At 67.8% G+C, this 22,633-nt stretch overlaps 1 protein-coding gene across 2 annotated transcripts in view; it reads left to right on the forward strand.

The window, feature by feature from the left end:
• Positions 1–415: 415 nt before the first annotated feature.
• AGAP3 (ArfGAP with GTPase domain, ankyrin repeat and PH domain 3) overlaps positions 416–22,633 on the forward strand; it is a gene marked incomplete at both ends in the record, with an annotated part of 73,436 nt that continues 51,218 nt past the window's right edge. For both annotated transcript variants that reach the window (XM_080339882.1, XM_080339883.1), the window contains one exon: positions 416–692. In XM_080339882.1, the coding sequence (XP_080196008.1) occupies positions 416–692 (277 nt within the window). The remainder of the gene's footprint in view (positions 693–22,633) is intronic.

Genomic DNA, 22,633 nt, shown 5'->3' on the forward strand with positions numbered 1-22,633 from the left:
CCCGGGGGGGGCGGCCCCGCGCCCCGAGGGGCTGCGGCGGGGGGGTACGGGCCGGGGGCGGCTCGGGGCGGGGGCGGCACGGGGTCGAAGCGGCTCGGGGCGGGGGCGGCACGGGGCGGGGGCGGCTCGGGGCGGGGGCGGCACGGGGCTGGGCGGGCGGGGCCGGAGGGGCGCGCAGGGCCGGACGCGCGGGCCGCGCGGCGCACGGACCCCCCGCAGCCCCGCCCCGGGGCCGGTCCCGCTGCTGCTGCCGCCGCCGTGACGCGGGGCGGGCGGGGCGGGGCGGGGGCGGCGCTGACGCGGGGCCGGCGGGCGCGGGGCGGGGGCGGCAGAGCCCGCAGAGCGGAGCCCGCAGCGCGGCCATGCAGCGGCTGCCCGCGGCCCCGCGCCGCTGACCGCCGGCCCCGCCGCCGCCATGAACTTCCAGGGCGGGCCCGGGCAGAGCCCGCAGCAGCAGAGCCTGGCGGCGCCGGGCGGGCCGGTGCCGGTGCCCGTGCCCGGCCCCTCGGGCCCGCAGCCCGGCGGGCCGCCGCCGCCGCAGTTCGGGCTGTCCAACTCGGCCGCCATCCGCGCCGAGATCGGCCGCTTCGAGTCGGTGCACCCCAACATCTACGCCATCTACGACCTCATCGAGCGCGTGGAGGACCTGGCGCTGCAGAGCCAGATCCGCGAGCACGTCATCTCCATCGAGGGTGAGCGGGGCCGAGCCGCGCCGAGCCGGGCCGAGCCGCGCCGAGCCGGGCCGGGGGCGCCGCTGCCCTTTGTCCCCGCCGCCCGCCGCACCTGCTGCCGGTGCCCGCGGGGGCGGCGGCCGCGCTCGCTGCTGCCCGCGGGGCCCGGCGGGAGCCCGGCCCGGCCCGGCTCGGCTCGGCTCGGCTCGCCCCACGCCGCTGCCCGGCCGCGCTGCCCGCCGGCTCCCGCAGCGCCGGCCCGCGGGGGTGGCCGGAGGCGGGGCCGGGCCTGGGCCGGGGCCTACGGGGCGCGGCGCCCCCGGAGCCGGGAGCTGTCGGGGCCCGGGCCGCGGCGGGCGCGGGGTCGCGGCGGTCGCGGCTCTCGCGGGGCCGGGGCCGCTCCCCGCGTCCCTCGGGCCGGGCTGCGGCGGGGGCGCCGGGCGCGGGCTGCCCGTGGCGCGGCGGGCAGCGGATCCGGCGGCGGTGGGTGTGCCGGAGCCCGGCGGCGGGACCGGTGCAGAGAGCGGCGGCGGGACCGGCGCAGGGAGCTGCGGCGGCGGCGCGGGGAGCCGGGCGAGCGCTGCGCTGCGGGCCGGGGGCGGCCCAGCGGCCCGGCCGAGGGGCCCGTGTCCCGCGGTGACCGGCCGTGCCCGTTATCGCGGGCGGGCCCGCGGCCGCCGGCCGGTCCCGCAGGATCGGGGGCTGCGGAGCGTGGGCTTCCCTGCCCTGGGTTTTGTTGTGTGCTGGGGCTGGCAGCGTGCTCGGCTCCGCTCCCGCCCGCTCACGTCACGAGTGGCACTGCGGGTGGCACGTGGGGCCGGTTTGGGGAGCGGTGGCTCCGCCGCAGTGGGTGCGGGTACCAGCCCCCGGCTGGCGGTTCTGCACCGCGTCCCTGCACCCTCATCCCTGCGCCCGCGTCCCTGCGCCGTGTCCCTGCGCCCTCGTCCCTACGCTGTGTCCCTGCGCCCACGGCAGCGCTGGCGTGGAGGGAGGAGGGCGAGGGGCTGTGACAACAGTTCACTCCGCTGCGTGGTCGAGGGACTGTACGTTCAACAATTATTTTCATCTGCCTTGTGTGCAAGGACAAAGGACACTCGGTGGCATCGGAACAGGGCATATGTAAAACCAATAAGAGGAGGGGGCTTTTTCCGCTGCTGTGGCTGGTCTGGGGGGCTCCTGCCGCAGAAGGGTGTTGAATTAATGGAATTTAATGGTGGGAGGAGGGAAGGGTTGGTGCTGGAGGGCGGTGAGGGCCTGCAGGGCTGGCCCGGGCCGTGGCAGCGCCTTAGCGCCGTGTGCCGGGTCCGGTCAGGGTGGTCCCGTTGGGGAAGGACCGTCCCCCGTGCTCCCGTGGGTCCCGCAGCTCTCCCGTGCGCGTCCCCACGGCGGCTGCAGCGGGAGAGCGCGGGGCTGCGGCGCCGTGCTCTGATCCTGCTCGTGGCTCCCGTGCTGCGGGGCAGAGGGGCTGCCAGCTGAAATGCAGCAGCACCAGCCTGGGGGTCGCTGCCGGGGCCGTGTCCGTGGGCAGCGTGCCTGCCCAACCCTCCAGGCCGCCGCCCCTGCCCTTGCACCCGGCCCCGTGTCCGCGTGTCCGTCCCCACGCTGTCCGTCCTCGCCGCCCTCCCGCGCCGCGTGAGCGCGTGCAAGGCGCCGGGAGCACGTTGGCGGTGTGGTGCGTCTCTTAGCAACCCCACTCGAGGTGCGTGTTCGCTCCCGCTGCTCAGAGGAGGGTGTGAAAGCCGAATTCGTGCACACGCAGCTGCAAACAGCCGGGGCTGCCCGGCAGCTCTCCGGTTTGACCCGGAGACGCGGCGTGAGCGGTGACCGTGGCACGGCCCTGTGACCGGGCTGGCGTCCAGGGGCCGTGCCTGCCCCCCGCAGACCCGCCTGGCCCTCCTGGCCCTTCCCGCCCCCTCCCTCCCTCCTTCCCAGCTGCGCCTTTGGTGGAGCAGGAATCCCACAGATTTCCCATCTTAGCTGCGTCCCCCACGTCCCCGCTCGGCACCGGCTGAGATCGTGATCCCGGTGAAAAGAGCGCCGTGCCAGCGCTACCAAGCGATTGAGACTGACTTGATGGGGGTAATTAACCACTGGGAGCGTGGTGCTGGGGATTTACCCTTTCTGAAGTGCCCGGCTCTGAAGGGAGCATCCTTCCAAGCCGCGTGTCTTGGGCTCGATACAGAAATTGCTGGAAGAGGGTTTTTGTTTGTGGGTTCGGTCATGTTCTGATCCGAAGGTCAGATTCTGTGACCATAACAGCTGCTTCTGCTCCTGAAATCGGGGGGAAGTTGTCGGTGAAATCCCACATTCAGCTCCCTGACCCGGAGAGCTGGGTGTCGCCAGCCCTGCCGCGTCCTCTCGCCAGACCTTTCTCTGCCGGCAGCTCGTGGTTTGCAGAGGGGAGGAAGGCCGGAGCCGCGGCTGCTGCGGCGCAGGTTCTGCTGTCGCGGTGCTGGTGGGAGGCGGTGCGGGGAGAGTGCTGTACGGAACCCGGCGCTGTGGAGGCTGCTGCCGAAGCGGCGCGGGAGCCCCGCTCGCCGTGCGGCTGGGGGAGGGAGCCTTTCCCGGGAACCGGGGTCTGCGGTGGTGTTGGGTGACAGCGGTGCAGCCGGCGGCCGCTGCCCCGGGGCCGCTCGCAGGGGCGGCGGCAGCGTCGCTGCGGGGAGAGGGAAGCGTGCCTGGTCTGGTGGCCGGTGGCTGCGGAGGGGCGCTGGGGTGGCCTCGGCTGGTTGCCCCCGCCGGCTCGGTCGCAGGCAGGACCCGCTGCTTTTCGGTAGTTTCTAACCACCAAATTCGGCCAGATTTTCAGGGGGCTAGCGACGAGCGTTTCCCTCATCCCAGGCGTGTTTCGTTGCCAAGTTTCAGAGGCTGCTGCAAGCTGCCGAGCTCTGTAGAAGATTCAGATGTTTGCATAAAGCAAAATGATACGCAACTTCAGTTCTGAGGTTGGTGCAGCCCCTGCATGCAATGAATGTGACCTCTAACGATGTTACTCTGGAACAGACTATGGACAGAATTATATTAATAGAATTTGTAATTAGAACAGTAATTACACAGCGCTTAATTTCTTCCATACAAGTGAATTTTCAGAAGCAACCAAAAGGCAGGTTCTGGGCATGGAGAGCAATGGATGCTGGCGGCACAGGAGGGAGGGCGCGAGCCAGCCCGTGGGGCACGAGGTGAGCCGAGCGATGGGCACGGGGTGAGCCGGGCCATGAGGATGCCGGGGTGAGCCGGGCCATGGGGATGCGGGAGTGAGCCGGGCCATGGGGATGCGGGGGTGAGCCGGGCCATGGGGATGCGGGGGTGAGCCGGGCCATGGGGATGCGGGGGTGAGCCGGGCCATGGGGATGCGGGGGTGAGCCGGGCCATGGGGATGCGGGAGTGAGCCGGGCCATGGGGATGCGGGAGTGAGCCGGGCCATGGGGATGCAGGAGTGAGCTGGGCCATGGGGATGCAGGGGTGAGCCGGGCCATGGGGATGCAGGAGTGAGCTGGGCCATGGGGATGCAGGGGTGAGCCAAGCAATGGGCACGGAGTGAGCCAGGCGATGGGCACGGGGTGAGCTGGGCCATGGGGCATGGGCTGAGCCAGGTGATGGGGATGCGGGAGCAGCGTGGCCAGGGCAGGCGCAGCGGTGCCGAAGGGCAGGAGGTGGTAGGAGCGCAGGTGGGACCTCACAGAGCTGCTGCCAGGCGGCAGCGGTCTGTGGTTTGTCCTGGCGTTGGCCGCTGGTCTGGGCTCAGCCTGCAGCTCCAGCCCTGCGGGGGACGCAGTGGCCAGAGCAGGAGCAGGAGTCTGTTGGCATGGGGAGCCCGAGTTTCACGCGGAGGGTGTGCTCTTCCCCATATGGCCCTTTCACTCCCCTCCAGCGCGCTTCTGGGCTCCTTCAGGCTCCTGCTGCACTTCAAGACACGGGTTTGCTTTGGAAAAGCTTCTCGCGTGTTTTTCGGCTGCTGCTTCTCTGTGGGAGGCGCAGGCTGCACGGAGCCCTGGGTGGGCTGTGCCGGCAGCAGGGCGGCGCTGGCGGGTGTGGCGCTGGCTGGTTTGGTGCTGGCGGGTGCGGCGCTGGCTGGTTTGGTGCTGGCGGATGCGGCGCTGGCCGTGGCCGCGTTGGCTCTGCGGGGCAGGAGTGGCCGCTCAGCCGTCCTGGCTCGGCCCCGGTCAGCGGGTCCCTGGGGTTGGACAGAACGTGCTGTGGGGTCACCTGCAGCCCCTCCAGCCCAGGGCTCGGCCTTTCCCGGGCAGCTCCAGAGGTGTCGGTGAGGCGCATCCCAGGATGCGGTTCCAGCCAAGGGCCTCGCTGCCATGGGAGGTTTTAGTCACTGTTAGACATGCTGCTGTTAGAAACGAGCGTCATTTTATCAATAGGCATTGCAAGATGCTGGGTTTTGTTTTTGCGTTTCTCTCCGCGAGTCCTTTGACACCGGCTGTTCTCGTGTTCAAAGCCGCTGGCACCAATTAACGAGGTCACTTCCCAGTGTCTCTTTTCCGATGAGCTGATCGGCCGAGCGTGTCGCTCGCTCAGCGCCAGCCCGAGTTTCGCAGGATGTTCCGCATCCTCTTCCAGTGTCGTTTGAAGCTGTTTCCTGGTGCCGTGACTCACCGAGCGCCGCGGCAGGAGTTGCCATCGCTGCGGTATCTCCGCCAGGACGACGGAGCCCTCCCGGTGTCCCAGCCGGCACTGCCGGCCGCCGCAGGCTTTGCCGGCACGTCCTGGCTCAGCTGAATCGGCCCCACTAAATTACACCCCTTGGGAAGGAGGGCGTTCTGCTTCGCCAGCTCTTTCCTGCTGAGTCCGTGACCTCGGCAGAGTCGCCTCGTCTGTGCCGGTGGTTTCCAAAGGCTGGGGCAGCGGCGCGGAGCGATGCGGGGGAGCCGGGCTGTGCCTGCGGGAGCCGCGGCTCTGGAGCCGTGGGCATGTCCCCGCTCCCGGGCACCCCGGGCTCCGGCTGCGCTGGGAGTTGACTGCAGAGAACAGCAAATGAGAAACGGGGAGCGTTCTGACCAGACGTTCTGGTCGGTTTGGGTGGGGGTGCTGGGGTCTCAGGACAAAGACGCCCCGAGAGGCTCCCGACGTCCTTGCAGACGCTGCTCAATCATCCCGTGCTGGTGAGGCCACGCCGCGGGTCCGTCAGCACGCGTGTCCCAGCGGCGCAGGCTCGGCAGTGCCGGCACAGCTGGAGCCGCTGCCCCACAGCAGGAGGGGCTGGGGACGAGGGGACACCACCGCGCTGGAGGGGCCCGCGGCACGCAGCACAGAACATCCCCGGTCTGGCCGAGGTCTGTGGTGCGGCCCCGGCGATGCGCAGGCAGCTTTGCCGGGGCAGCTCCCGCCTCCTGAGCCTGCAGCGCCGGGGCAGGGTCTGGGGGAAGGGGCAGAACGTCAGACAAAGAAGTCGCTTGGCGCTGGGATTGGCGGCGCTGGGAGAGACGATGAAGCCGGAGCAGGAAGGCTGGAGGATGATCTCGATCGCTGGACACGGAGTGGGGTGGAGCGGCAGGTGTTGTGAGGGAGAAGGTTTCTGGTGCTGCGAGGGCAGGAACTCTGGCGCTGAGGAGAAGACGGGGGGTGCAGGGACACCAGAGGGAAAGAGCAGGACTGGGACGTGGCCCTAGTGGGAACATTGGGATTTCTGTGGCCGCGGTTGCACCGTTACCTCGATCCACCACGGTGCGGCTGCTGCGGGAAGGGACAATGTGGCTCTGCCCACCGGCAGCTCCCTGCCCGCCCGTCCTGCTGGCGCTCAGTGCTGCGCGCTGAGCTGGACCAGGAGCTGCGCTGGTGGAGCCGAGCTTTGCGCTGGTGGAGCCGAGCTTTGTGCTGGTGGAGCCGAGCTTTGCACTGGTGCACTGGTGGAACCGAGCTTTGAGCTGGTGGAACTGAGCTTTGCGCTGGTGCACTGGTGGAACCAAGCTTTGAGCTGGTGGAACTGAGCTTTACGCTGGTGCGCTGGTGGAACCGAGCTTTGCACTGGTGGAGCCGAGCTCTGCGCTGGTGCGCCAGTGGAACCGAGCTCTGCGCTGGTGCGCCGGTGGAGCTGAGCTTTGCGCCGGTGGAGCCGAGCTTTGCGCCGGTGGAGCCGAGCTTTGCGCCGGTGGAGCCGAGCTTTGTGCTGGTGCACTGGTGGAACCGAGCTTTGAGCTGGTGGAACTGAGCTTTGCGCTGGTGCGCCGGTGGAACTGAGCTTTGCGCCGGTGGAACTGAGCTTTGCGCTGGTGCGCCGGTGGAGCCGAGCTTTGTGCCGGCCCTGGGCTGGTCGGTGTGTGGCTGCTGCCGGGCTGGGTTCAGCTGTGTGAAGGCGAGCGTGGGACGGGCGCTGCGGGGCCGGGGAGGCTGGACGGGGCTGTGCCGTGGTCCTGAGCCTGGCGACACAGCCGGATGCAGCAAAGGGCCGGTCGCAGGTACCCGAAGCGCCGGCAGCACCGGTGGATGCCGGGGAGGGCGCGGTGCCCGGCGCTGCTCCGAGGGGCGGGTCGGGGTGTCCGCCCGCCAGGGGCTCGGAGCTCCGTGTGTTCCTGTGCGGTCAGTCCGTGGTCCTCTCGGCCCCCTGGCCATGGTGAAGCCGTAGCTGTGGCGGTTTCTGCCAGCGGTGGTTTCCCGTTTGGCCACAGTCTCTCGTGCCGATCAGGCCGGTTCTGCCCCTGCCCGGTGCTCCGAGCCCCCGTGCCGTGCTATCCCGGCACCTCAGCGGTGGGTGCGGGCTGGACCTTGGCGTGGGGCTGTTGTGCGTTCCCGCTGTGCCGGGGCTTGGCCAGGAGCAGGATTTCCAGTGTGGCTGGTCGCTGTCAGTTCACCTGTGAACAGCTGGTCCTGTGCGCAGACCTCGGGGCTCGGGCGGCGCTGGACCCCGCTCTGGGGCGCCCTGAGCTGGGGACGGAAGGCGTTTGTCCATGCGGGCTGACTGTCCCAAGCTGGCTGATTTGGGTGGCCAGGCTAGGTTCAAGCTGCGCCTTATCTGGACCTCAGGCTGTGTTTCTGGGGGGCCGGCTGAGGGGGGGCGGGAGCAGCCCCCGGGACGGCTCTGGTGGCCCTGGGTGGTGTGGTGGCCCTGGGTCCCGCGGGACGGCTCTGGTGGCCCTGGGTGGTGCGGTGGCCCTGGGTCCGCCCGGGACGGCTCTGGTGGCCCTGGGTGGTGCGGTGGCCCTGGGTCCCGCGGGACAGCTCTGGTGGCCCTGGGTGGTGCGGTGGCCCTGGGTCCCCCGGGACGGCTCTGGTGGCCCTGGGTGGTGCGGTGGCCCTGGGTCCCGCGGGACGGCTCTGGTGGCCCTGGGTGGTGCGGTGGCCCTGGGTCCCCCGGGACGGCTCTGGTGGCCCTGGGTGGTGCGGTGGCCCTGGGTCCGCCCGGGGCCGGCGGTGACTGCGAGCGCTGTGAGCTGTGTCCAGCGACACGGGCCGAAGGGTTGGTGTGTAAACCTGACTGAGCAGCTCGGTGACACCCCGGGACACGCGTGCCCCACTGCGTGCCTCGGGGACAGGAGTCCCGTCCTCCTCGTGGTGCCACCTTCCTCCTTTGGCAACTGTTGTCTGCAAACCCTCCTTGGGATTTCCAGGAGCCGGAGCCTCCTGTGCCGGGGTGACCGAACCGCGTCGCGCTGGTGGGACCCGCGATGCCCGGCCCGGGAGGGGCCCGCGCTCTGATCTCCCCTCCCGCAGCACCGGGGGTGCCTGCTCAGGGGGTTTCTGAAGCGCTTGCTGGGAGCAAGGAGCCTCCTGAGGCTCTTTTCCTCACTGTAGCCGGCTTCTCTGTCCAGAGGAGGCTCCCACAAGGAAGCCCTGTTCTGGGGCCGCTCGCCGCTCCTGCCCCAGTGGCTTTCTGACCTGCTGTCCAGTGTCAACCCACCTTCCGGTGCTGCCGCGGCTGTCCTGGTATCCTGGCAGTGTCCCCAGCCCTGCTCTGGTGCTGCCACAGGTGTCCTGGTGTCCTGGCGGTGTCCCCAGTGCTGCTCCGGTGCTGCCGTGCCTGTCCTGGTGTCCTGGCAGTGTCCCCAGCCCCGCTCCGGTGCTGCCGTGCCTGTCCTGGTGTCCTGGCAGTGTCCCCAGCGCCGCTCCGGTGCTGCCGCGGCTGTCCTGGTATCCTGGCAGTGTCCCCAGCCCCGCTCTGGTGCTGCTGTGCCCGTCCTGGTGTCCTGGCAGTGTCCCCAGCCCCGCTCTGGTGCTGCTGTGCCTGTCCTGGTGTCCTGGCAGTGTCCCCAGCCCCGCTCCGGTGCTGCCGCGGCTGTCCTGGTGTCCTGGCAGTGTCCCCAGCGCCACTCCGGTGCTGCCGCGGCTGTCCTGGTGTCCTGGCGGTGTCCCCAGCGCCGCTCCGGTGCTGCCGCGGCTGTCCTGGTGTCCTGGCAGCCGCCAGTTCACGCTCGCCTTGGCTGTCACCATGACGCCGGCTCCCCATTTCTGTGTCTCTCGTGCTCCGGGTGCTGGGCTCCGGCTGCTTTGGGTGCTCAGCCAGCGCCGGCTGCCGCGCTTCGCGCACGTGGCTCTGACTCGGAGCTGAGCCTGCGGCGGGCGCGTCCCTGCCCCGCTCTGCGGGTGAGGGGCGGATGGAGGAAGCGGCGCCGGTGGCCGGGCGGGCGGTGGGTGCCGAGGGCGCACAGCACCGCGGCACTTCCGTTTGGGAACCGGGAGCTGTCCTTCTGTGTCTGTTGTTCTGGCACTTCCATTACAGCCAGCCCTGGGAGCCTCGTCCGCTCGGCTGCTCCTGCAGGAGATGCTGGGGACACCTGGGACAGGGAGCCGTGCCCCATCCGCTCGGCTGCTCCTGCAGGAGACGCTGGGGACACACGGGGCAGGGAGCCGTGCGCCATCCGCTCGGAATCTCCTGCAGGAGATGCTGGGGACACATGGGACAGGGAGCCGTGCGCTGGGGCACTCGGGGGCTGTCTGACACCTGAGCGAGTGGGGAGCACAGGGACAGTGGGACAGCGTGGGCATGACAGCGGAGTCATCTACCCCGTGCTGGTGTTTCTGGTGAGTGCACAGGGACAGTGGGACAGTGTGGGCATGACAGCGGGGTCATCTACCCCGTGCTGGTGTTTCTGGTGAGCACAGGAGAGCGTCAAGGAGTCACTTAGAAGAGGATAATGAAGCAGATTTCAGGCTGTTTACAGAGAGCTCTTTTCAAACATGAAGTGCAAGAGGAGACAACAGCGCGTGTTTGTGTGCAGTGCCGCGCTGGAGGCAGCGGCGGCTGAGCAGAGCAGGTCTGGGGCGCGGGTCCCGGCCGTTTGGGGCGCGGGTCTTGGCCGTTTGGGGCGGGCCGCCGAGCAGCTTGCAGGCGATGTGGCGGGGACAAGGGCCTGGAGGGACTCGGCGGGGCTGTCCCGCTTCACCGGAGGTTGGCAGAAGTCTGTCGGGGAGCAGAACTCGTGCAGCGCTGTGGGTCAGGGCCGAGCAGGGGAGCAGAGCTGGGCCCGCAAGCTCTGTGCCCTGGAGCAGCGTCTGAATCGCGTCCTTGGCTCCAGACAGGGCCCGAGCGGTGTCCCCAGCCGCTGCGGAGCAAGGGCTTGGGGACCAGGGACAAAGCCGGGATTAGTGACGGCTCTCTTTAATCACATTGGGCTTGTGGGTGCACACTTGAGATGCTGGAGGGGGAAATAAGCTGAGGCTTCATTTTGGATAGGAGACAGTCCAGGAATAGAAAGGCAGAACTATGAATCATCAACAGAGCTGGGAGATGGTATTAAGTGGAAACATCAGGCTCGCAAGGAGAAGCACGAAGGGAGAAAGGTGCTGCGGGCAGAGCGCGAGGGACACCTGACGAACAGAGTGAGGGCAGGGTGAGGACAGCGGTCTTCTCAGGCTGGGGGAAGAAGCGGTGGAGAAGCAGCAGGGGAACCAGGACAGTTAAGGAATTGCTGGGGCCAGCGAGGACCGGCTGTCGTGAGCAGCTCTGTTGGAAGGGGCGGCTGGCGGGGCCAGAGCACCCGGGGCTGCGGGAGCCGGAGGAGCACCCGGGGCTGCGGGAGCAGGAGCCGGAGGAGCACCCGGGGCTGCGGGAGCCGGAGGAGCACCCGGGGCTGTGGGAGCAGGAGGAGCACCCAGGGCTGCGGGAGCAGGAGCCCGAGGAGCACCCGGGGCTGTGGGAGCAGGAGCAGCACCCGGGGCTGCGGGAGCAGGAGCAGCACCCGGGGCTGCGGGAGCAGGAGCAGCACCCGGGGCTGCGGGAGCAGGAGCAGGAGGAGCACCCGGGGCTGCGGGAGCAGGAGCCCGAGGAGCACCCGGGGCTGTGGGAGCAGGAGGAGCACCCGGGGTGCGGGAGCAGGAGCAGGAGCAGCACCCGGGGCTGCGGGAGCAGGAGCAGGAGCAGCACCCGGGGCTGCGGGAGCAGGAGGAGCGCCGGGGGCTGCAGGAGCAGGAGCAGGAGGAGCACCCGGGGCTGCGGGAGCAGGAGCAGGAGCAGCACCCGGGGCTGCGGGAGCAGGAGCAGGAGCAGCACCCGGGGTGCGGGAACAGGAGCAGGAGCAGCACCCGGGGCTGCGGGAGCAGGAGCAGGAGCAGCACCCGGGGCTGCGGGAGCAGGAGCAGGAGCAGGAGCAGCACCCGGGGCTGCGGGAGCAGGAGCAGGAGCAGCACCCGGGGCTGCGGGAGCAGGAGCAGGAGGAGCACCCGGGGCTGCGGGAGCAGGAGCAGGAGCAGCACCCGGGGCTGCGGGAGCAGGAGCAGCACCCGGGGCTGCGGGAGCAGGAGCAGGAGCAGCAGCCGGGGCTGCGGGAGCAGGAGCAGGAGCAGCACCCGGGGCTGCGGGAGCAGGAGCAGCACCCCGTGCGGTGGGAGGGCCGTTAACCTTCCCCCGGGCCGGGCCGGCTCTCCCGCCTGGGCAGCGCTCGTCTGACGGCCCTGGGTCCTGACGGTGGCGCATCTGGCACCTCGCGGGAGGCTGGAGGGTGCGTGTGGTGGACCGGCTGTTGGGTGGGTAAGGAACAGGCTGATGGGCCAATCCAGAGTTACAGTCAATGGCTCAATGTCCACGTGGAAACCAGTAACAAGTGGTGTCCCTCCAGGGTCCGTACTGGGACCAGTACCTCAATGAATGACACAGCGGTGTCGTCAGGCTGCGGCTGCAGCTGACGCGCTGCAGGGAAGGGCTCCAAAGAGGGACCTGACAGGCTGGAGCGGTGCGGCCGTGTGGACCCCACGGGGCTCAACAAGGCCCATGCCAGGTCCTGCCCCCCGGTCCGGGCAGCCCCGGTACCGGTCCAGGCTGGGGATGGCGGGGCTGCGAGCAGCCCCAGGAGAAGGACTTGGGGTGCAGGGGGTGACAGATGGGACATGAGCCACCATGTGCGCTGCAGCCCAGAAACCACCCGAGCCTGGGCTGTGTCACCAGCAGGTTTGGGGGATCCTGCCCCCCTGCCCCGCTCTGTGAGACCCCCCTGCAGTGCTGCTCCAGCGCTGGGTCCCTGACAGGACACACATGGAGCTGCTGGAGAGGGGCCAGAGCAGCCCCAGGAATGACCCGAGGCTGGAACAGCTCTGCTGGGGACAGGGGAGAGAGCTGGGGGGTTCAGCTGGGGAAGAGAAGCTCTGGGAGACCTTAGTGTGGCCTTTCTGTGCTTAAAAGGGGCCCACGAGAAAGATGGGAACAGAGTTTAGAGCAGGGCCTGTTGTGACAGGACAAGGGCGATGGTTCAAACTGAAGGAGGGAGATTCAGGCTGGATATGAGGAATTGTTGCCCTGAGGGTGGTGAGAGCCTGTACCAGGTACCCAGAGAGGGGGTGGATGAACCATCCCTGAGACACCCCAGGCCAGGCTGGACGGGGTCTGAGCACCCTGAGCTGGTGACGATGTCCCTGCCATGGCAGGGGGGGCACTGGGGGCTGGGAAGGGCCCTCCCACACCAGCCTCTGTGGTTCCATGAAATCTCTTCCAGTGTTAAACTGTCCTTTTCCTTAGAAAGTTCGACCTCAATCTTTTTTTGCTCCCAATTTCAGCCACTTACGAAGAACGAAGGGAACAGATTGTTCCTTTCTGCAGCAGCCTCTTTCCATACTTGAAAACTGTAGCAGAATGCTCTTCGTTTGGGTTAGCAACGTCGGGCCTTTGTCCCCAACATCTTCTGCTCCTGCGCTCGTGTCCGCGCTCCGGGACGCTCGGGGAGGCTCCGGGAGGCTCCGGGACGCCGCGGTCGCGCGCCCACGTTGTGCGCAGCTCCGGGCGCAGGGCCGCTCTGCTCCATCATCCACCGCGCGGCCGCCTGTCCTCCCGAACGCGGTGTTGCCGACTCCGCTGGTTTGCGACCCGCTTTGGCCCCAGGCCCCCGGCGTCACGACGTTCTGCCGCAGTGCCCTGTTGTGGGCGGGTGGTTAACGGTGCGGGTGTGCAGACCTTTGGAACGCCAGCCTTTCAGACGGTTTCTCCATCTGACAGAGCCATTTAGGATTCTCACCCTTGCAGTCCCTCTTGGTTTCGTGCCCCTGCGGTTTTACAGACCATATTGTCTGCCCTCGTCTGCTTGGTTAATGAGAGTGTCGGAAAGAGCCGAGCCTGGGAGAGGCCTTGCCCAGCGCGCGTGCCTAGGCTCGTGGGTTTGCGTGGCTGGCTGATGGATATTCTCGGGATAGTTGTCAAATCAGCGCTGTGCTGAGCCTGCAGTAGCTTTGTCCTGCCTTCAATTAGTTTTGAAAATGCGGTGGGAAACGGAGGTGTCACTTGGTGCGTGGCGCTCAGCGCCCGCCGGCTGTGCGGTTGTCTGCTACAGCTGCAGCAGGAGCCCTGCTCGGCCACCGCTGATTCCCGGTAAGCGCGGTGTCCCGGTGCCTCCCTGGAGTCCAGGACGCGCAGGTTGTTGCTGTTGTTTGGTTTTAGTCCTGAGCTCTGTGTTTCTGAAGGCGGGCGCTGCTCTGGGCTGCTCCGGCGCTGCCGCGGCTGCTCCAGCACCAGCACCTGACACTGCAGCTTTTACTGAGGGCTGGGCTGTGATCCTGGGCCCCTGCTTGTGGTGGTAGACGCATCGTTGCTCTTCATAGTGAAGACTGAGGCAAAAAGGCCTAAACCAGTTTGTCCCCAGTGTCTTCCGCAGCCGTTTCCGGGTGTCTCACCGCTGGGACGTGGCCGCGGGTGTTTGGGGAGCTGCTGCTCGCCCTTGCGGGTCGGTGCTGGCGGCTGGCGCTGTTCTGAGCTCGGCCTGTGCTGCTGGTTCGCGCTGTCCCTGCCCACCGGAGCCCGTTCCCCTGTGCCGCGAGGGCGGCCGGCCGCCGCGGGAGCCTGCCCGCGCGCTCTCCTCCGCTCGCGTTCTTCCCCGGGCTGTTCCCGTCTGTGCCATCACACCGGCACTCCAGGACCCGCCAGCTTTCTGAGCTATTTGTTTTCCCTCCTGGATCCAGTAAGATGGTGCGTGTGCGGTGCAGCAGTGTCTGCCCTGCCCGAGCCTCTTCATCCTCGTTGTCCTCCCTCCGTGCACCGTGGGACCCCATGGCGGGTGTCTCGTGCCTCCCGGTCCCGGCGTGCTGCGTGCCGGCCGGTGAGGGGCGCTGCGCTGGGCTGCGGTCGCGCTGTGAGGGGGGTTGCAGGACAAGCACGTCGGCCGGCCGGGGGGCGCGAGGCGGCGGGCGGCAGCACCGCGGTGCCGGCAGTGCCGGGCCGGCCGGTGCCAGCGCAGGCTGCTGGGGCCGTGGCTGCTGAACGGTCTCAGCCCCTGTGGCAGCGCTGCCCAACCCTCCGTTTCCTTTCGCTGCTCGTTCCACTTGTTACCTCCTCTAGCTGCTAAGAGCATTTAATTTCTAATTTGTATTAATCTGGTTTAAAGTTCATTTTTTCACTTCTTGTTTAGACTGGACTAAATGAGACTTGGTTACCTCAGCGCGATTCCCTGAAAAGTTTACTTTAGAATCCCTTCTCTCTGGATGTTCCTTTTGGAAAGTCAATCACGTAACGCCCATTAAATGTCTCTCTGCGTGTTCATTTATTGTGGCTTTCAAAGAATTTTTACGGCTCTTCATTAGCCTGTGTTCTTGAGATGAGAAGCCGGCCCCAGCGCTGCGCCGTTGCGGTTGCCAGGACTAAACCGCGGGAGCCGGACGAGCTGGGTTCACAAAGCGGCTCAGGTCGCTCGGTCACGTCCGGTCCCCGCACTGGGGATCAACCAGGTGTTTTCCAACGCGACCCGCGTTGCGCTTGCGTTGTCGCATCCCCCGCGGGAAGCTCCGGGCACTGCCGGCTCTGGTACCGGTTCTTTCAGGTCTGGATCTCGGTAAGTCTGCGCTCCAGCCCACTCAAGCCAGACTCCCTGGCACAGGGTCGGGTTGGCTGTGGCTTTGGCCACCCAGGTCTAGAAATCCCTTCAGAATGGAGATGCAGCCACGTCCGCGTGCTGCTGCCTCCGAGGAGAACGCTGTTCGGACGCTCCGCCTCTGATCCCGGCTGCTGGAGTCCCCGTCCCGGGAGGGCTTTGGAAGGCGCACAGACGAGGTTCTCAGGACACGGGTTAGTGCTGGAGCTGCGTTACGGTTGGACCCGATGATCTTGAGGGGCTCTTCCAACCAGAATGACTCTGTGGCCCTGGCCCCGCTCCAGCCACAGCTCCGGAGCAGCTTCCCGTGCTCCCCGCGGGGCTGGCCCGGCGCTCCCGGCGGCCGCGGCTCAGCCACAGCGTTGGCCACGGCTCAGCCACAGCGTTGGCCACGGCTCAGCCACAGCGTTGGCCGCTTGTCCGAGCGTCCCCGGCACCAGGGTCTCCCGAGCAGCCCAGGCGTCCCCTGGCCCGCCGGGTCTGGCTGCTCTGAGCTGAGCCGTCACCCGGTTCTCATCGCGGGTTGGCACAGCGTTCATCTATAGCAGGATCATTGCACGGTGACAGGTCACATCTTCATGCAAACGTACACAGACTTGTCTTTAGCAGCGATACCTTAAACGCCTGGAAGAATCAAATCAGATCCAGAACTTGAGTTTCCGTATTAAAAGCCCTCGGTTCGGTGTGGCCCTCCCGCTCGGCGTGCGGGCGGATGTGGCACACGGCTGTGCTGCCGGGGCAGCCGTGCGTCCCTGCAGCCGGGGGCACCTCGCTGTGTCTCAGTCACCCCGAGCGTCTCCGTTATTTCAGTATTCATTCCGAATCAGCGTGAGCAGGAACACGCTCCTTTCTGTGTGCTCGCTCTTCCAAGGCCATTGCGCTCGAGTTGGTTGTGCTTTTTGATTTAAAATACATTGTTTTAGTGGCACTTCTGCAGCTGCTGCTGCCCGTGGTGTGAAGCTCCGTGTTGCCCGTGCGCTCCGAGGGCGTCCAGCGTGCCGCGGTGGCGCCGGCGCGGTGTGCGCGGTCCCTCCCGCCCCTCTGCCGCGGTGGCGTTAGCCGCGTGTCCCGCCGGCGCTGCCCGACGTTGCAAACCCGCTTCCTGTTGTGCTTTGCATTGTGAAAATCCTATTTTCCTGCAATCTCCAGCTTCCTTTCCCAATCTTTGATACTTCCTGTGTTCAGGACCCTATTGACATCTGTTTCCTCCTCTGTTTTCCCCAGCTCTTGCTGTGTTTTGTCCGTTTTGGATGTCGGCCGCGCGTCGCGGCTCCCGCAGCGCTGGCCCGGCCCGCACCCCTCCTCTCCTTGAGCTAATTCTGCCGGTCCCGGCGCGGCGGCGCGTGCCGGATTTAGGTGGCACACTAAAATAGATGCCTAGTTAATGGGATTTTGGGTTACTTGATTGCTGAAGGAGGTGGTGTGCGGGTCCCTCCTGCCGGCGGGACGGTGATGTCCCCACGGTGCCTGCCGCGGTGCCGCGGGTGGACGGCACTGCCGGCACAGCCCGTGCCGGCACAGGGGCCGTTCTGGGCCGTGCCCCAGGTGTGTGGTGGTGGGAAGGGGCGCGGGTGGGACAGACCCTGACCGGCATCCAGACCCGTCAGCAAGTGTTCCATCCCGTTAGCACCAGGCTCCGTGCTTAAGGAGAGCGGGACCTGCCGGTGTTCCCTCGCTCCCCCGGCTTGTGCCGGAGCCGGGACAGGGACCCGCTGGGACGGCTGTGTTCAGGGGTTCCTTTGTTCTCCTTTCCCCGTCCTGCAGGCTGCAGAGGCCTCCGCGCCTCTTTGCCCTTTTCTCTCCCTGCGGGACTGGCCGTGGGGGCCGGGGCGCTGGCGCTGGGGACTGGGACTGGGGTGCTGGCGCTGGTGGTGGGGACTGGGACCGGGGCGCTGGCGGTGGCTGTGGGGACTGGGACCGGGGCGCTGGCGGTGGCTGTGGGGACTGGGACTGGGGTGCTGGCGCTGGCGCTGGGGACTGGGACTGGGGCGCTGGCGCTGGTGGTGGGGACTGGGACCGGGGCGCTGGCGGTGGCTGTGGGGACTGGGACCGGGGCGCTGGCGGTGGCTGTGGGGACTGGGACCGGGGCGCTGGCGGTGGCTGTGGGGACCGGGGCGCTGGCGCTGGCTGCTCGGTGCGGGCAGAGTTCGGGAGGAATTGATGGAGTGTGTTGTATTTGATATTCTATTTGATGTATTTACTAGCAGCGTATTAGTGATTTGTTATTTGTTGAACTGTGTTTGTCTCAGTTCAAGTTTCTCCCTCCCCTCTCGATCCCCTCCCCTGTTTGAGGGTTGGGTGGGGGTGCGCGAGTGGCTATGTGGTTACATTGCCCGCGGGGGTTGAACCACGACCGGGGCCGGGCCAGCGCCGCTGCTGCGGCCAGTCCGGGGCTTGTCTGACCCGCGGGTTGTTCCCGGGCCGGGGCGGGCGCTGGGCAGCGCACAGGACGCTGCTCGGGGTCTGGGAACGGCACCGGCCAGGGGCCGGGGGCACCGCGGCGGCCGGGACACCCTGCCCGCGCCACGGCCCCTCAGGGCTCTGCCGGCGCAGGAGGAGCCGGCACCTGGAGCTGCTGCGGCAGCATCTGCCGACCAGCCAGCGTCCGTCCATCCGTCCCCGTGTCCGAGGGTGAGTCAGCCCGTCCCCGCGCTGGGTGACTCACCGCACACTCCCCCGTGCGGCGCTGCCTGTGCCTGACTCACTGCTGCTGGGCACCCGCACGCCGGCCGGGGACAGCCAGGCGCGGGGACAGCCAGGCACAGGGACAGCCGGGCGCGGGGACAGCCGGGCGCGGGGACAGCCAGGCACAGGGACAGCCGGGCGCGGGGACAGCCGGGCACAGGGACAGCCAGGCACGGGGACAGCCGGGCGCGGGGACAGCCAGGCACAGGGACAGCCGGGCGCGGGGACAGCCGGGCACAGGGACAGCCGGGCGCGGGGACAGCCGGGCGCGGGGACAGCCGGGCGCAGGGACAGCCGGGCACAGGGCCGGGCCGGCTGTGGGCAGGAGCAGCGCAGGGAGAGGAGAGGAGAGGGGGGCATGGGGCAAGGAGCCGCCCGCGGGCAGCCCGGGGTCTGCCCGGCCCTTGGACAGGGGACGTGTGCCAGAGGAGCCCCAGCGTGGGTTTGATCCTGCCGGGTGTCCGCTCTGCGTGTCCCCTGCATCCCAGCGCGGCGGCTCTGCGGAGGAGCAGGCTGGCCCTGTGTGCGGGGAGGAGGGCAGTGGCCGCGGCGCTGGGGACATGGGGACACAGCAGTGGCTCTGCCTCCCGCGCGGTCCCCAGGGCTCCGGGGCTGCCCGGGGTTCCCTGAGCCCTCAGGCACACGGGCTCTGGCTCTGGATCAGCTGCAGACGTGGTTTTCAGCCGGGCTCGTGTGTCCCCACGCGGAGCTTTGCCGGCGGCGGTGGCGGTGGCTCGGTGCGGCTCTCGCCAGAGCGGGGCGGGCTCGCTGTGTCCTGGCCTGTGCCACAGAGCAGCGCTGCCCTCCGTCTCCTGCGCTCTCTGGGCTTCCTCTGGGTGGGCAGCTGGTCCCCTCGAGACGGGGCCGTCGCTGTCCTGGCCCGCAGGAAGGCCCCGGGGCTGTGGTTATAGCTATGGCAGGGATTTGGCTTGCGGGCAGGGAGCAGACGGCATGTGCTATGGCTGATTGACGCTCTGTTGGCATCTGTCACCCGCCGTCTGTCTGTCTGTCTGTGTGGTGGCACGTGGGCACGGCTGGACTGAGCCCTTGTGGGCCTGGAACCGGGATGTCGTGGCCCAGAGGGGGGACGCTCGTGCAGGGTCCCCTGGGCCCGCTGGCTGATGGTTGTGCCGAGCGCAGGGATGCCGAGGCCTCCAGCACCGCGGGGGTTCGGGGCAGTGACCCTTGAAGGGGACCCGTGGCTGGCAGGGACAGCTCCCCCCTCTCCCGTCTCCTCCCCGCGGTGTCTCCGCGGTCCCCTCGTGCTCCCGGGGCACGGGCGGCTCCCCAGGCCCAGCTCCCCGGCCTTGCCGATGCCACCAGTGCCGTAGCTCACGTTGTGCTTGCAAACCCACGATAGGTGTTTCATGCTTGTGATGCTGCCCGGGTCCTTCTGGGCTTTGTTTTGAAGCACGGCTTGCGGTGCGCGGCGCAGCGCCGGCGGGAGCGCCGGGCCGGGTGCCGCTCTGCCGTGGGCAGCCGTGGGCAGCCGTGGGCAGCCGTGGGCAGCCGTGGGCAGCGGGGCTGAGCGCGCGTCTCCAGGCTGACCGCAGCGAGCTCTGCTGCGTCAGGAGGGGGCGGCGTTGGCCTCTCCTTGTGCTGGGGCTGACAGAGGTCGGGCAGGGGCGCTGGCTCACTCACACCCACACAAAAGCTCTTCCCGGGGCCACCGGCGGCTGTGCTGCCGTTCCCTGGACCACCCCGATGGACAGACGGACACCGGCTCAGCTGCCATCAGCCGGGACCTTCCATGTCCTGGTGCCCTGGTGCACGACTGAACGCTGACAGGACGGTCCTGCCCGCGGTGGAGCTGCCGTTGGCGGTGCCATTGGGCTGTGGTGCGTGTGGGCCGCGGCGCTGCAGGGACGTGCCGGCTCCGCTCCCGCTGCCGGAGACGGGAGCGCTGACAGCCCGAACAGTTAAATACCCGATGCTGGTAATTGTCTGTAAACCGAAGTCTCTAATTCTGCTGTTTCCATGGAAATCGGGCGATCTTGTGATTAGGATGCGAGGCTGCTGTGGCAAGCGCTCCAGCCCTGTGGAGCCGCAGGCCCTGCTCCGCGCCCGCCGGTGCTGCTCCCCGGCGCTCTGTCTGCCCAGGAGCCGCGGGGACGCAACCCTGTCCTGGCACGGAAACGGGGACCCCTGCCCTCAGAACGCTGCGGGACCCCCTGGTCACGAGGACCCCGCCGGGAATGTCCCCGGTGCCTCCCGGGATGGCGCCGCTCCTGCTGGTGCTGAGCGGGCTGTCGGTGAGGGACCTGCGGCACCGGGGCCACGGGCTCGTCTGGCTCAGGGTGAGGTGGCCATGGTGACAGCGGTGGCCGTGGCAGCGGTGGCCATGGTGACAGCGTCCGTGGCAGAGGTGGCCGTGGCAAAGGTGGCCGTGGCAGAAGTGGCCATGGTGATGGTGGCGGTGGCCATGGCAGAGGTGGCCATGGCGGTGGCCCCACCGAGTGGCTTCCCTGGTCCCGCGGCGCCAGGCTGGGCTGCAGCAGAGTGACGAGGTCGGGTGCCCCACAAGCGCTGGTTGTCCTGCGGTGCCTGCGGAGAGCCGAGGGCGAGCAGATCGGCGCTGAGACACCGATGGCTTTGAGCTCAGCTTGGGAAGAGGGGGAGGAGAGGACGTGGTGGGACCCACGTGTCTCAGGAGCGCGTCCCCAGCAGCGTGTTGGTGAAGGGCCCCCGGGCTGGGGGGGCTCGGCAGAGCGTGTCCTGAGCGCGGCTGCTCCCAGATCCGCGCCGGCAGCACCTTCAGCCCGTGCCCTGCCCCGGCGCTTCTGCTCCGTGTCTGAGCCGGCGCTTTGGGTGACCGGACAGAGACCTCGCGGCCCCCGATGGGGGAGGGGGTTCGATCCCATGAAACGCAGATGGCAGAAAGCGCGCTGGTGTGTCCGCTGTCCCCAGAGCTCCGCTGGCCGCGCGAGGCCGTGGCGCCGCTGCAGGCGTGGGAAGGGCCGCCTGTGTGAACTCTCGGTCCCTTCATTAGGTCGTTTCTGCCCCTGCTGGTTTGCCCATAGTCCACGTGTCGCAGGCGTTACTCGGTTCACACCTTTGTGATCCAGTGGCAGACGCGGTTGGTTTGGCGGTGGTTGGGGGGTGCAGCATCCCCATCGTTCTGTTTGGGAGAGCTGTGGCGAGGAGCTGCTCGCTGGGCTGACACCTGCGGGCTTTGCCAAGACCGGCTCCAGGTCCCGTCTGTCCTTTTGATGGCTGGAATTTTCTTCTTGTCTAAAAATGCGAATGATTACAGAAAGAGCCAAAAGGTCACTCAGAGCCTGGAGGTGACGGCTGATGGTGCAGGACAGAGCTCAAAAGCAACAAGGTGGGTTTAGAAGCTGACGGTGGAGCCCGGAGCCGCGCAGCCGCGGCTTCGCGGTGCTGGTTCTGGCAGCGTGTGTGACCGCTGGACAGCCTGGCTGGAGGAGCAGGAAATACTCGCACGGCCTGCAATCAGAGCCTGAGGGTTCCTCGCAGAGGATTTTGATGCTGAATGTATTGAGCGGGTTGTCCTGACCTGCACAGTTAAGGGCACAGGGTGATCTCTGCCGTCCTTGCCATCTGATGCCAGTGCCAGAGCACCCGGGATTCAGCAGGAGCCTCCGTCTCCACCTCATCTGGGAGGCCTGGCTGCGCGTGTGCACAGCCCCCTGCGTGCGGCTGGAACCGAGCAAGGGTGGCAGAATTGTAAAGCGAGCACGCAGGAGCTGAGGGGCGCAAGACCAAAAGTGCCTTTGGAGTTCTTGATATTGTGCCGTTATTTTCCCTAGGCTGTCAGCAAGGCCGCTGTCTCGCAGACGCGGGCAGGGCTGCTGCGCTGCAGCTGGCTGAGCTCGGCCTGGCGTGCGCCCCGGCTGAGCCAGGGCTGAGCCGCCCCGGTTCTGGGCTCAAGTGCAGCCAGGGCTGAGCCGGCCCGGTTCTGGGCTCAAGTGCAGCCAGGGCTGAGCCGGCCCGGTTCTGGGCTCACCTGCAGCCAGGGCTGAGCCGGCCCGGTTCTGGGCTCACCTGCAGCCAGGGCTGAGCCGGCCCGGTTCTGGGCTCACCTGCAGCCAGGGCTGAGCCAGCCCGGTTCTGGGCTCAAGTGCAGCCAGGGCTGAGCCGCCCCGGTTCTGGGCTCAAGTGCAGCCAGGGCTGAGCCAGCCCGGTTCTGGGCTCAAGTGCAGCCAGGGCTGAGCCACCCCGGTTCTGGGCTCAAGTGCAGCCAGGGCTGAGCCGCCCCGGTTCTGGGCTCAAGTGCAGCCAGGGCTGAGCCAGCCCGGTTCTGGGCTCACCTGCAGCCAGGGCTGAGCTGCCCTGGTTCTGGGCTCAAGTGCAGCCAGGGCTGAGCCGCCCCGGTTCTGGGCTCAAGTGCAGCCAGGGCTGAGCCACCCCGGTTCTGGGCTCAAGTGCAGCCAGGGCTGAGCCGCCCCGGTTCTGGGCTCAAGTGCAGCCAGGGCTGAGCCAGCCCGGTTCTGGGCTCAAGTGCAGCCAGGGCTGAGCTGCCCTGGTGCTGGGCTCAAGTGCAGCCAGGGCTGAGCCGCCCCGGTTCTGGGTTCACCTGCAGCCAGGGCTGAGCTGCCCCCAGGGTTCATCCCCATTGCTGTGGGGAGGGATGGGGTCTGTTGGCACCCGTGTTGCTGTGGGGCGGGATGGGGTCTGTTGGCACCCGTGTTGCTATGGGGCGAGATGGGGTCTGTTGGCACCCGTGTTGCTGTGGGGCGGGATGGGGTCTGTTGGCACCCCGCAGCGGGTGAGCAGCGGCGCTGGCAGGGGCTGTTCCTGAGTTTGGATGCCCATTCACAGGCAGCTGGGGTCTCCCTGGAGGAAGGACGATGCGCCCCCAGCAGCCGCTGGGCTCCATCAGCTCTTCACATCACTCGGCCAAAGCTGGAAAAATGCGTGGCGTTGGCAAAGCCACCTGATTTTTCCCTAACCTCCTTTCTGGAAATGTCTGAATTGCTTTTGCTGAAACTTCTAAAAATACCAGCACGGTGCAGAGAGCAAGCATGGAAAATTTCAGCTCGAGCAGTGAGTTTGGAGGCCCCGGTTCCCGTCTGCCACGGTGGCTGTTGG

The sequence above is a fragment of the Nesoenas mayeri genome (assembly GCF_963082525.1).
Source record: "Nesoenas mayeri genome assembly, chromosome: 2".
Taxonomy (NCBI): Eukaryota; Metazoa; Chordata; class Aves; order Columbiformes; family Columbidae; genus Nesoenas; species Nesoenas mayeri.